This window comes from Tubulanus polymorphus, chromosome 2 (assembly GCF_964204645.1).
Source record: "Tubulanus polymorphus chromosome 2, tnTubPoly1.2, whole genome shotgun sequence".
In the NCBI taxonomy this organism is placed as follows: domain Eukaryota; kingdom Metazoa; phylum Nemertea; class Palaeonemertea; order Tubulaniformes; family Tubulanidae; genus Tubulanus; species Tubulanus polymorphus.
The window spans coordinates 4,750,805-4,765,094 of NC_134026.1; the positions used below are offsets into that span (position 1 = coordinate 4,750,805).

General features: G+C 39.2%; 1 protein-coding gene across 1 annotated transcript; it reads right to left on the reverse strand.

Annotated features, from left to right (window-relative positions):
- Window positions 1-3,596: 3,596 nt before the first annotated feature.
- LOC141899434 (hemicentin-1-like) lies at window positions 3,597-11,579 on the reverse strand. The gene is made up of 23 exons (XM_074785737.1): window positions 11,478-11,579; window positions 11,295-11,386; window positions 10,943-11,107; window positions 10,683-10,793; window positions 10,123-10,392; window positions 9,635-9,925; window positions 9,335-9,511; window positions 9,132-9,242; window positions 8,640-8,804; window positions 8,380-8,490; window positions 7,820-8,089; window positions 7,332-7,622; window positions 7,032-7,208; window positions 6,829-6,939; window positions 6,217-6,486; window positions 5,738-6,028; window positions 5,457-5,633; window positions 5,255-5,365; window positions 4,836-5,105; window positions 4,357-4,647; window positions 4,079-4,255; window positions 3,872-3,982; window positions 3,597-3,722 (listed from the first exon to the last, which is right to left on the reverse strand). Exons 2-23 carry the CDS (start codon window positions 11,356-11,358, stop codon window positions 3,700-3,702), a joined length of 4,035 nt encoding a protein of 1,344 aa, XP_074641838.1. The 5' UTR covers window positions 11,359-11,386; window positions 11,478-11,579; the 3' UTR covers window positions 3,597-3,699.
- Window positions 11,580-14,290: the final 2,711 nt, after the last annotated feature.

Sequence of the window (14,290 nt, forward strand, 5' to 3'; positions counted from 1 at the left end):
ACTCTTTAAGCCTGTGGTTTTCACGAGCGGTTTCCAGCTAGCTTTTTCCAGCCTTAGATAGAATACAAGTCCCACGATCACAAGATTGAAAAAGATCGTAAAAACTGAAACTATTAAAATTTATCAAAAACCCGAATTTTCGGTTTTATACTAAAAACAAATTTCAAGAGTTAACCATTGGTTTCACCATTTTACCACGTTACTCTTTAGATAACTTATAGCATGTAGTAATGTATGAAAATATTTTTGTAGCGGTTTTTACTGCGTCAAAAATAATGATATACAAAAACTAAGTTGAACTGATGCAATAACGCGCGGAATTCCTCATACAGCAGCCGATAGTCTTGCAATTTATATTCTTAAGACGATGGCACAAACCCTTTCGTGAATTTTGCATCCACCGGGAACGTCATGGCAACACTGTTGCAAAGACTTGGTCTTCTTTGCGTTTCATTTGGCTTAATACTATTTCGTCGATTACCCTGAATCACTTCAACAGATTTTGCCGATGCAGTGTCTATTTTCTCAGTTGGTCTAGTAGGAGTAACTGTACTGCATAAAGCTGCGGATGAATCTGTTTCGTTACGGGAGTCTTTGTCTCTGTTTCGGCGAAGAACGGGTTGCCTACGTTTTTCAGTTGAGTTATTAGTTGTATTATTGAACGTACCCACTTTGATCGGAATATTGTTAGGTGCGGAGTGGATGTCAGGTAAATGTAGAGGTTCCGTAGAATTGATATTCAAATTTCTATACGAATCACGACGCTGATTTGAATTTAATTTATCTACTCTTAGATGAAGGAGTTTTAGAGCTCTTAGTAATATTTTCTCTTTTTTCATCAGTCTCTCTGTCAATTCTTTCCAAGAATAATCCTTATTGCTTAACGCCGATTCCACATATCGACTGCAGGTTGGACTAGCGTCATTTATGTAATCGATCGTGTCGTCGATGGCCAGTAAGATATTATCCATGGTTTCAAAAGCCAACGCTAAATGGCTCCTCTCGACGGTGGATTCTTTTCGTAGTTTTTTCACTACATCTGGTAGATTACAAACTGATGCGTCTTCCGGTCCAGCCATGTATAACAAGGCGTCGCGCAAGTCTGACTCTCTCCGTTCAATTTCATCCGCACGACGCTCACCCATCCGGGATTTGAAGAGAAGGCGGTCCACACTCTTTTCAAGCACGGACATTCTCATCATGTTTTCGAATTCTTTTGAATCCGATTCATCAATTTGGTCCTCGTTGAAAAACTCGTGGATCCGAACATTCAAGCGTTGTATTTGACTATCGAATACAGTTAATCGTTCTTTTAGCCGCCTTATTTCGTTCTCACCTGCCATCAAGGCCCGACACATGCGATCTAGGTCAGCTTTTTTGGTTTTCTTTAAACATTCGATTTCTGCCTTCAGACTCACTATTACTCTGTCCTTTTCTTGAACCAATTGTCTTTCGGCTGAGACATTCCCCTTTAAGTCGTTAACCTATAAGGTGTCAAAGAAACAGCGGATCGGATACATCAATTTTACATATGAAATTTTATTTTGTGGTTTTGTGTTTCTCAATTAATCTTCTCTCATTCTTTGAAATCCAAAAAGAAATATACATAGACAAAGAACAAAAACCTCTTTATTCTTCCTGTTAATCGCATCGCAGTGCTTCGTCGTGTGTTCAACCAATTCCGACCTGGCTTCCAGGATTAGTTCTTTGTCGGTTCCCACAGACATCCAGTCTATACGAATGTGTTCCTCTTTAATCTGTAAAAACCCCACGGAATATTACGAGATTAGTTTGCGACATTTCTAGTTCAGACCAGCTTTTGTTTTGATAAATTCATTTCGTTTTTCGTTACTTTTTCTTTGATGTAATCGGATAGTTGTTCTTTCACGGCTTTGGGCAGTAATCTTTCTAACGAAGGGATTTTTCTGAAAACGTCTGAGCCGTCAGTGGAAGGCATGGCTACAATGAATTGATTTAAAATCGGTAAATACATTTTATGTAAGTGTATTGCACAATCTTAAAAAAGATTATTTGAAAAAAAAACCGTTTCAACGTCATTCATAATCTTTTCTTAAACAGCCTACTGATTTACTGTAACTACGGAGGCGTGGTGGCCGATTATAAAATTGATTTCTTTAAAAGAGTTGTTTTCAACACGTCTTGCAAACAATCAGTTGATTTAAGCGCCCAATTGAAAACAACTTGTAGGTCATAAAAAGGTGAGGTCCTGGAAAACAACTTTTAGTTGCTTTCAGGCTCTAATCCTGAAACAATTGGTTTGATTTCAGTACCTTCTGAAATTAAATTGTTCTCAGCACACGCTAAAACAACTTTGCATCCAGGAAATAACTAAACTAAACTGTCACTAAAAGTTGTTTCCAGGATCTACATAAAACACCTCAGTGAGAGCCAAACCCAACTAATCGGTTTCAACGGGTGCTGAAAACAGCTTTTTTAGACAACTTTGGTCCGCATCAGCTATCTCTTATTAACGTAGGCACGTCATTATTTGACTTCAGTTCTCTTTCGAAGTGATGGGACAAGAATTTCAACCGTTATCGCCCTACCATAATTTCTGATATGGTCGCTGAGGTAAATGTGTCCTGATTGGTGGAGTACATCTATGAATTTATCAGCAGACGACGAACACGTGACTCGCAGTAGGCTTAACAGGGTGCGATTTCTTTCTTCTCGGTTGGAAGCAGACTTCAATAAAGCAATCCAATATCATTATTAAAGACCGTTTCTATTAGATCGACAATCTGCGGTATATTCAGTTATCTACTGTTGGTTAGGCTTATCCGCGATCAGAAAATAATGCACAAAAAGTGGTTTTCAAGAAATCATCAAAAAGATATTCATTCCAAATATAGGACTAGAAAGTATCGAAATGAAACAATCGCCGTGGTCATATACCGTTACTCTTTTTACCAATGAATCTTTGGCCTACTTACGTTAACCTCTTGAATCATTGTTTCCGTTAAAATGTGGTACTTCCGTAACAACGTCTCAAATGTGGGCGTCCAAATCATATTGTTGAGTAATAATATATGATTGTCATCCAGAACTTGCAAACCTGTCTTTTTCCCCCTTTCAAGACGTCTGGTGGACATTTTTATTATCTTTTCCGAGCCTTTGGAGAGTACAAATGTGTCGACTTTCAACAGGAAGTCCTATACTATACTGATCAGCTGTGATAAACATCATGGGTGCAAGAATAATCTAAGGTGTTGGTGTTGTAAACACAATGATATCCTATATCATGGCTACAGAAAATTTCAGATTCCTTGGAAACGAGTATACATACGCCATCAGCCGCCATATCCACATGTGGGTTTATAACTAGTAGACTGATATTAATCGCGGATCTAGAGTTAACGAATAAAAACCAACATTTGATATAAAAAGTCATATTTTATAACAGTTTTGGGGTTAATCTAAACCTTATCATCAGAGAAATCGAAATGTGGGATTACGCTTAGCCGCTCATTGACTGAGGGGGTACGAAACACATTGACCTGCGCCACGGTATGACGTGCAAGTTGTACGGCAAAAATGACCCATCAAACGCGAAATGATAATGATCAAACGAATACGTTTATTCACATATACTATGATTACAAGAAACGTGTTCAACGCTACATTGTTCAACGACTCCCATTACATATGTACTAATCGTATTTCTTACTGGTATTTCAGCTATGGATTCGATTTCGCCAAACCTTAAAAATGAAGGTGATAATGGTCGACATTGATCTGTTTTAATATATGTGGTCACCATAAGCAAAATCCATTTTGTAACGTGTCTGTCTCCATGCAGTATGGAACAACGAATCAGTATTATTAGCCTATTAATCGACGCATGTCTTACCTCGAACATAAAGATTTGCAGGATAGGAATTAGCTGTTCCTACACTGTTCACTGCCATACACTCGTATCTACCCTCATCCGATTCTTGACTGCGTTCTATTTGAAGAATTCCTGAAGAAAAATATAATTCACAATTTTTATTCTGACGATGATTTCTCTCACCCGGGCAGAGAAATTCCGACGAATCGAATGAAAGTGTTTGTTTACCCGAATCGAGCAAAGTCAATCGTGGATCAGTCGTATCTAGCGGAACCATATCTCTCAACCAAATAATCTGTGGTTTCGGGTTCCCTGTGGCTTCACATATCATCACCGTATCGTGGGCTTTCTCGACTGCTTTTAAGCTTGGGTTTTTCGTGATTCGTGGAAACCCATTTGGCAATGCTGCAAAAAGGATCTTTTTATGTCAACAAATGTTATTATATATTCATGATAAATAGAAACGAACAAAGAAGATACAATATGATGCACTACATTCGCCTTACGGGAATTTTTTGCGAAAACGGACAAACTTGCTGATCGCTCAACTGTTGGGTCAATATCACTCCTGATTTCACAGGTTATCGTTGCACCGTTATCAAATCTCGCTTTCACGGGATCAATCCTGAGAACAGATCCGCCAGGGATGTCAATGATCACGTATCTTGACCTTTGAGGAACGCGTAATCGATTTTTGTACCAACGAATTTTTGGTTCTGGGTTTCTTGGGGTTTTGCAAAAGAACGTAGCGACTTCTCCATCTTGCACCTTTTGATCTTGTGGATTTGTACTGATTCCTGAAACGAACAAATATGATCCTACCAAAAACAACTAAGCAGGGAAACGACAGATAGAAATTACACACATTAATTAGAAACTGATCAAATGTGTTTTTGCAGCAAACAATGATTAATTCAGAATTTACTGATATTCGAAGCTTTTCCAACTTCTAAATAATTTGTGTCTTGTTTTATTAAGTTTATACCTTTCACTCGTATTTCAGCTACAGATTCAATTTCTCCCAACGTTGAAGCAGCTACGCAAGTGTAATTCGCTGATTTCTGTACATTCGTTAGCATCAATACGTTTCTACCACTCGGAATTTCATCTTCATTGGTCAGATCTTCCGAGCCTTTTCGCCATTTCACATAAGGCATTGGTGAACCAGTGGCAACGCATGTCAAATTAACAGACTCTCCGGCGAAGGCATCGGCGCTTTCTGGCTCGATAATGAATCTTGGTGGAATCCTGCGCACTGAAAGGATGGACATCCCGGGATATCTAAGTCTCGTGATGTAAACGTAGCATGAAATCGATTTTTGTGATTAACATAGAATTACATGTAAATATGTTAAAACACATCAATCGCATGCATACATATTGTAATATCGTATCATAACTAACCTCGAACATAAAGATTTGCCGGATAAGAAGTAGCTGTTCCTACACTGTTCTCAGCAATACACTCATATCTACCCTCATCAGATTCTCGACTGCGTTCTATTTGAAGAATTCCTGAAGGAAAACATGATTCAAGTTATTTCTTCTGAAGATATATCTCTCTCACCAAGAGAAGAGAAATTCCAGCGAAATGATACCTATCTACCTGAATCGAGCAAAGTCAATCGTGGATCAGTCGTATCTAGCGGAACCATATCTCTCAACCAAATAATCCGTGGTTTCGGGTTCCCTGTGGCTTCACATATCATCACCGTATCGTGGGCTTTCTCGACTGCTTTTAAGCTTGGGTTTTTCGTGATTCGTGGAAACCCATTTGGCAATGCTGCAAAAAGGATCTTTTTATGTCAACAAATGTTATTATATATTCATGATAAATAGAAACGAACAAAGAAGATACAATATGATGCACTACATATTTTGCCTTACGGGAATTTTTTGCGAAAACGGACAAACTTGCTGATCGCTCAACTGTTGGGTCAATATCGCTCCTGATTTCACAGGTTATCGTTGCACCGTTATCAAATCTCGCTTTCACGGGATCAATCCTGAGAACAGGTCCTCCAGGGATGTCAATGATCACGTATCTTGACCTTTGAGGAACGCGTAATCGATTTTTGTACCAACGAATTTTTGGTTCTGGGTTTCTTGGGGTTTTGCAAAAGAACGTAGCGACATCTCCATCTTGCACCTTTTGATCTTGTGGATTTGTACTGATTCCTGAAACGAACAAATATGATCCTACCAAAAACAACTAAGCTAGGAAACGACAGATAGAAATTACACACATTAATTAGAAACTGATCAAATGTGTTTTGCAGCAAACACTGATTTAATTCAGAATTTATTGATATTCGAAGCTTTTCCAACTTCTAAATAATTTGCGTCTTGTTTTATTAAGTTAATACCTTTCACTCGTATTTCAGCTACAGATTCAATTTCACCCAATGTCGAAGAAGCTACGCAAGTGTAATTCGCTGATTTCTGTAGATTCGTCAGCGTCAATACATTTCTGCCAACAGGAATTTCATCTTCATTCGTCAGTTCTTCAGAGCCCTTTCGCCATTTTACGAATGGCATCGGTCTTCCAACGGCAACGCACGTCAAATCTATGGACCCTCCCGCAAGAACATCAGCACTTTTTGGTTCGACACTAAAACTAGGTGGCGTATAGCGCACTGAAAATAGATTATTTCTAATAACGTGAGAAATATAAATCTGACTTATCAGAATACATCGTTTAATTTCTTATAGACTACGATTAATCAAACAGCGATTTATGAATGATATTGACAGAACAGTATATTACGAACTTCGACGGAGGTACTAAATGAACTAATATGATAATCGTCAACGGACACGTCGTAATGTATGGGGGACCAGATACTATATAAGTATCGTATATGGCTGCAGTATGGGATGACGAATAGATATTGAGCTACATCAGCCTAATTCAGCCTATCAGGGACGACGAATCAGTATCAAGCTCCATCAGCCTACTTGATCGATGCATGACTTACCTCGAACATAAAGATTTGCCGCATAGGAATTAGCTGTTCCTACACTGTTCTCTGCCATACACTCGTATCTACCCTCATCCGATTCTTGACTGCGTTCAATTTGAAGAATGCCTGAAGAAAATATCATTTACAATTTTTATTATTAAAATTTTTCTCACCCGGGCAGAGACATTCCGACGAATCGAATGAAAGTGTTTGTTTACCCGAATCGAGCAAAGTCAATCGTGGATCAGTCGTATCTAGCGGAACCATATCTCTCAACCAAATAATCTGTGGTTTCGGGTTCCCTGTGGCTTCACATATCATCACCGTATTGTGGGCTTTCTCGACTGCTTTTAAGGTTGGGTGTTCAGTAATCCGTGGAAACCCACTCGGCAACGCTGGAATGTAGACAAACGAGATTAATATACTATGATTATCTTCGACACTCGAATTCAGGTGAAAATATAAACGGCAATCCAAACGCGTGAAATCTAAAGCAAAGGAAAATGAGATTGCCTTACGAGAATTTTTGGGGAATACGGACAAACTTGCTGATCGCTCAACTGCTGCACCAATACCGTTACTGGCTTCACAGGTTATTGTCATGTTATCATCTCCCACATTCACAGGATCAATCCTTAGAATAGATCCACCAGGGATGTCGATGACCGAGAATGGGCTTGACCTATGGTGAATATGAACATGTTTGGACCAATGGATCGTTGGCTTCGGATCTCCAGCAGCTTTGCACACGAACATAGCGAAATCTCCATCTTTCACCTTCTGATCTCGAGGAGCGAGTGTGATGGAAACTGAAGTATGATCACAACACAAAGGCAAAGATTATCATCCCCAGGACGACTGCGTAGATATCAAATAAATATCTCCATGACACATCATTATATATCTTAGATAGGTTCTTTTGTAATTCTAGACCTAAGGTTACTGATTTAATATTGTTCGTTATATTTCAAGGCTTTGTGATACGTATTCTTGGTGGGATGAATACCTTTCACTCGTATTTCAGCTACAGATTCAATTTCACCCAATGTCGAAGAAGCTACGCAAGTGTAATTCGCTGATTTCTGTACATTCGTCAGCGTCAATACATTTCTGCCAACAGGAATTTCATCTTCATTCGTCAGTTCTTCAGAGCCCTTTCGCCATTTTACGAAGGGCATTGGCGATCCGATAGCAACACATGTTAAATTTACAGACTCTCCCGCAAGAACTTCTATGCTTTCTGGTTCGATTTTGAAACTAGGTGGAATCTTGCGTACTTTAAGAAAATTATTTCTGATAAGTAGAATATGATATCACATAATGAATACAATATTAGTCCTAATTTCCTTTTTAATGGATTAAAAAAATTCACATCAATCAAAACTAGAGGCGCCACATTAATTTGTGATTTATGAGTCTTTCATTTTATCCTAATAAGCTGTGAAATATGGGTATTTGAACGCACAAGAATAACGAATGCAAAATATATCAAAATTGACCTGAAAGAATTTTTTGTAGCGACAATGCCATTGATTCTGAGAAAATACGTGAATACGGCAGGCTTACCTCGAACATAAAGATTTGCCGGGTAGGAAGTAGCTGTTCCTACACTGTTCTCTGCAATACACTGGTATTCACCATCATCCGATTCCTCGATCCGTTTTATTTGTAACGACCCTGCAACGGAAGGACATCGAGGCCTTTTCAATCTTAATTGATTTTAGACGACCCAACTTGCAATAACTTAGCACTCGTCTTAGCAGGCAAATTAAGCTTCTATCAATAAGCATTCGAAAAGAAATTGCACAGATGACTCAGACGTATACCTGAATTAAGCAAAGTCAATCTTGGATCAGTCATATTGACAGGAATCCTATCTTTCAGCCAAGTAATCTGTGGTTTCGGGTTTCCTGTGGCTCGACATATCATCACCGTATTGCGGTATATTTCGACTGCTTTTAAGACTGGGTTCTCAGTGATTTGTGGGAATGCTGGAATTAAGAGAACAATCAGTGACGACAGCTAACAATGATAAAAGGCATATTGGTTTATTCGAGGCAAGCAATAGGCCTAGGTCGATTGGATTGGTCTAGGTCTAGGTTATTACGAACTTCGACGGAGGTACTAAATGAACTAATATGATAATCGTCAACGGACACGTCGTAATGTATGGGGGACCAGATACTATATAAGTATCGTATATGGCTGCAGTATGGGATGACGAATAGATATTGAGCTACATCAGCCTAATTCAGCCTATCAGGGACGACGAATCAGTATCAAGCTCCATCAGCCTACTTGATCGATGCATGACTTACCTCGAACATAAAGATTTGCCGCATAGGAATTAGCTGTTCCTACACTGTTCTCTGCCATACACTCGTATCTACCCTCATCCGATTCTTGACTGCGTTCAATTTGAAGAATGCCTGAAGAAAATATCATTTACAATTTTTATTATTAAAATTTTTCTCACCCGGGCAGAGACATTCCGACGAATCGAATGAAAGTGTTTGTTTACCCGAATCGAGCAAAGTCAATCGTGGATCAGTCGTATCTAGCGGAACCATATCTCTCAACCAAATAATCTGTGGTTTCGGGTTCCCTGTGGCTTCACATATCATCACCGTATTGTGGGCTTTCTCGACTGCTTTTAAGGTTGGGTGTTCAGTAATCCGTGGAGACCCACTCGGCAACGCTGGAATGTAGACAAACGAGATTAATATACTATGATTATCTTCGACACTCGAATTCAGGTGAAAATATAAACGGCAATCCAAACGCGTGAAATCTAAAGCAAAGGAAAATGAGATTGCCTTACGAGAATTTTTGGGGAATACGGACAAACTTGCTGATCGCTCAACTGCTGCACCAATACCGTTACTGGCTTCACAGGTTATTGTCATGTTATCATCTCCCACATTCACAGGATCAATCCTTAGAATAGATCCACCAGGGATGTCGATGACCGAGAATGGGCTTGACCTATGGTGAATATGAACATGTTTGGACCAATGGATCGTTGGCTTCGGATCTCCAGCAGCTTTGCACACGAACATAGCGAAATCTCCATCTTTCACCTTCTGATCTCGAGGAGCGAGTGTGATGGAAACTGAAGTATGATCACAACACAAAGGCAAAGATTATCATCCCCAGGACGACTGCGTAGATATCAAATAAATATCTCCATGACACATCATTATATATCTTAGATAGGTTCTTTTGTAATTCTAGACCTAAGGTTACTGATTTAATATTGTTCGTTATATTTCAAGGCTTTGTGATACGTATTCTTGGTGGGATGAATACCTTTCACTCGTATTTCAGCTACAGATTCAATTTCACCCAATGTCGAAGAAGCTACGCAAGTGTAATTCGCTGATTTCTGTACATTCGTCAGCGTCAATACATTTCTGCCAACAGGAATTTCATCTTCATTCGTCAGTTCTTCAGAGCCCTTTCGCCATTTTACGAAGGGCATTGGCGATCCGATAGCAACACATGTTAAATTTACAGACTCTCCCGCAAGAACTTCTATGCTTTCTGGTTCGATTTTGAAACTAGGTGGAATCTTGCGTACTTTAAGAAAATTATTTCTGATAAGTAGAATATGATATCACATAATGAATACAATATTAGTCCTAATTTCCTTTTTAATGGATTAAAAAAATTCACATCAATCAAAACTAGAGGCGCCACATTAATTTGTGATTTATGAGTCTTTCATTTTATCCTAATAAGCTGTGAAATATGGGTATTTGAACGCACAAGAATAACGAATGCAAAATATATCAAAATTGACCTGAAAGAATTTTTTGTAGCGACAATGCCATTGATTCTGAGAAAATACGTGAATACGGCAGGCTTACCTCGAACATAAAGATTTGCCGGGTAGGAAGTAGCTGTTCCTACACTGTTCTCTGCAATACACTGGTATTCACCATCATCCGATTCCTCGATCCGTTTTATTTGTAACGACCCTGCAACGGAAGGACATCGAGGCCTTTTCAATCTTAATTGATTTTAGACGACCCAACTTGCAATAACTTAGCACTCGTCTTAGCAGGCAAATTAAGCTTCTATCAATAAGCATTCGAAAAGAAATTGCACAGATGACTCAGACGTATACCTGAATTAAGCAAAGTCAATCTTGGATCAGTCATATTGACAGGAATCCTATCTTTCAGCCAAGTAATCTGTGGTTTCGGGTTTCCTGTGGCTCGACATATCATCACCGTATTGCGGTATATTTCGACTGCTTTTAAGACTGGGTTCTCAGTGATTTGTGGGAATGCTGGAATTAAGAGAACAATCAGTGACGACAGCTAACAATGATAAAAGGCATATTGGTTTATTCGAGGCAAGCAATAGGCCTAGGTCGTAAAGCTCTTCTATTTACTGGCCAAAATATTCTATAAAGGCAGGAACGGGTCTTAAATGAACTGATTTTAATGTCACTGATTTAACAGAATCAAACTCACAGTCGTCGGTATTTGTCGACGTAACCACCATCAACAAGACAGCGAGTAGAACCGATCTGATCATTTCTCGAGCACTTTTCAACCGGCGATATCTATGTAAAATGAAACATATTCGCTAATATATCATAGGCTTAAACGTAATATCAGTTACTTCTGGCATGATAAAACAGATTTGATACCTACCCCCTCCAATACTCATTCAGCAATGCCAACTACACAATGTACTGATCGTGTTTTGCATGATATTTATTTGTACGAAGTCATAACGAATATGGCTAATGTGTTTGTACGAAACCAATTTCACAATGGTTTTAGCAAATTACACATGATATGACTGTTGTCCTAGTTATTAGATTCATCATGAAATATCGCAAAAACGACTATTTTCTAAAAAAGAGCTCTGATTGAGTAGATATCGTTGTATGGAGAGAAGAATTGAACAATACCATGCCCCAAATATGCGAAATGAAAATGGGAGTTACAAGTAGAAGTAAACACTTGCTTTCTGGTACAGTATTTTCTATTTCTTACAAGCACACGATCGATTTGCCGTGCACGAATTCTTGGTCAAAAATAGATTTTTGGGCATTGATGATTGAGAGCCAATTAATGACCGTGACCTAACAGTGTCTAGGCGCGATGATCGTTGATTACATGTTTGTATCGGCTAATTCGTGCTCATGCTCGCCGATGTTGTTATTACTCATTGTTACTAATTAGTTGTTTGTGCAAATGACTGCTCTTGTTTTAGTTTAAAGAATGGACGCAGTATCTGTTGATGACGCATTACGACCGTTTTTGTGCAACGATCAAACTAACTGTTGAGAAAATCCGACACCCGCTGTTAAACGAAAGATGGCAACAACGTCCACGCCGAACAGTTCGAAGAAATCATTCCATTTCCCGCTGTTGAAGCGTTTCAAACGTAAGAAATCTACCGCAGTTCTGGAGCAGCAGCAGTGTAGGAACTTTGCGGGATCTTGTGAAAGTATCAGTTCGTTTGATTTGGCCATATCTTCGCCTGCGTCACTGAAAAACGCCCAAAACGTCAGGGTAATGGAAACTAATGATGTAAGTGTGGTGCTGCTCGATGAACCACACTCACCTGGAATAAATTCTCACGGTCAACAAATGATAACACCAAAGATGTTCCGGATATTTGCAGCTGGTAAACGCTCCGGGATGAATTCGAAAAGTCGACTTACCGAACTTCTGGCATCAACTGAAAAAAAGCCGAGTGTATCGAAAGTCGACTACCAAAGAAATCTTTCGATGGATGTGGACGAAAATATTCAAGCTTCCGCATCATTCGAACAAAAGTATTCTATAACGGATATAAAATGTGAAATGCAAAAGAAAAAGTTCAACAAACTGCGAACGAAGTTGTCGAATTTAAAAGCGAAAGACCGCGCGATCGTAGAAAAGTTTAACGAACTTCGGCAAAAACGTGAAACACTTCGTCAACGGAATAAAAGTGTAGATTCACCGATAAGAGCGAGACCGTATCCCAGTCCGGCTCAACTCCGACAGAATTGGCACCAACAGCAGCGAGCACGGCGTTGTCGGTCTGGAAGTGACTTGTCGTTTGTGCTGCCATCAAACTCCCCAATACGTTCGGATAAAGGCGACGTTTCGTCGAAATTGCGCAGATCAGTCACCGAATCAGTGATATTTTCTCCGATCAAAACAGACGCTGATGTCCAGTCATCACGCAAGGCATTCCGGCCTGCTTATAGACCCATTACAGTGATTAAGGATGGCATTAAATTGACTATATGTTGAATAATGCTATGTTTGAACAAATTTAATTTATTGAGGTACCACATAAAATGTATATAGACAATATAATACTTGTAATATGAAATACAATAAATTTTTCTATTTATGTTTGAATTTCTATTGTTGTTCACTCTGTAGATATTACGGACTCGAACCTACATTCTCGGCCAGCTCGAAGCTGCCATCTTTCGTCAAAAATATTCAACAACGCGGAAAAATGAAGCCGTTCAAACATTATTAATCGTGAATTTAGGGTCTTGTGACGATTAGCAGCTTGATTGGCACATTCATATCTTGTGGAGAATAAGGCTGCGCATCAAGATGACAAGGAAGATGTAGCTTAGGTAAGCTTTTAAGCGTTTGTATTGTCTGTCAAATTTTGAAAAGAATGCCGAATGTGCACGCACCCGCATGGTTGCTGCTGCTGAAAGCTCAGCTCGCTTCGCAGGTGCCACGTGCGTGCCCGTAACGATGAACTGATTTTAACTCGGAGTCAAATTCAACTAACGACTGACCCTGGAAATGGGTCCTGGTGTTCGTTGAATGATTTTTTGATATCATGGATCTATGCAGGCCCTTGGCCTTGCTGAGCTTTTCGTGGGGCTGTTCTATTTCAAGAAAAAATGTTCACCCAGTCCTGGCAGTGGTTTGCCTCCACAGAGATCTCCGTCGCTCTACGATCCTCGTGTAACCAAATAATCTGTGGTACATCAGACACTAAGGTTCTTGGCGATGAAAAATGACCTTTTTCACCGTTAAAGGGGTACTTTATTATTGAAAAATAAAGATGAATATATGAATATATATGAAGTGCCTTAAGAAGTGCCCGGGTACCTAAATAAATCATTTGAGAATGGATGACTTGTCATTTTTTCAATAAAAAGAAACGTATCCAAATTTCGAAAAATTTTGACCAACATTTTTTACACTTAATCTTTGAAGGGCAATTTTAGGGGGTTCGTTCGCAATCCACCGAATCTCCCACGATGGTTTAACTAGAATGGTTTAGGAAGTTGTTTTTACGCGCTAGGCATGACACTAGTTGTCGTGACCTCACTGTAAAACCAGAAATTATTTGCATCCTATGCTCACCTCATTCGACCCGATTTTCAAGGCAATAAACGTAGGTTTACTATACGCTATAGTATCTCAGGTTTAATAGTCAATGTATTCGGTTTACCCGATAGACGCACCACGTGGAAATGCATATAAAATTG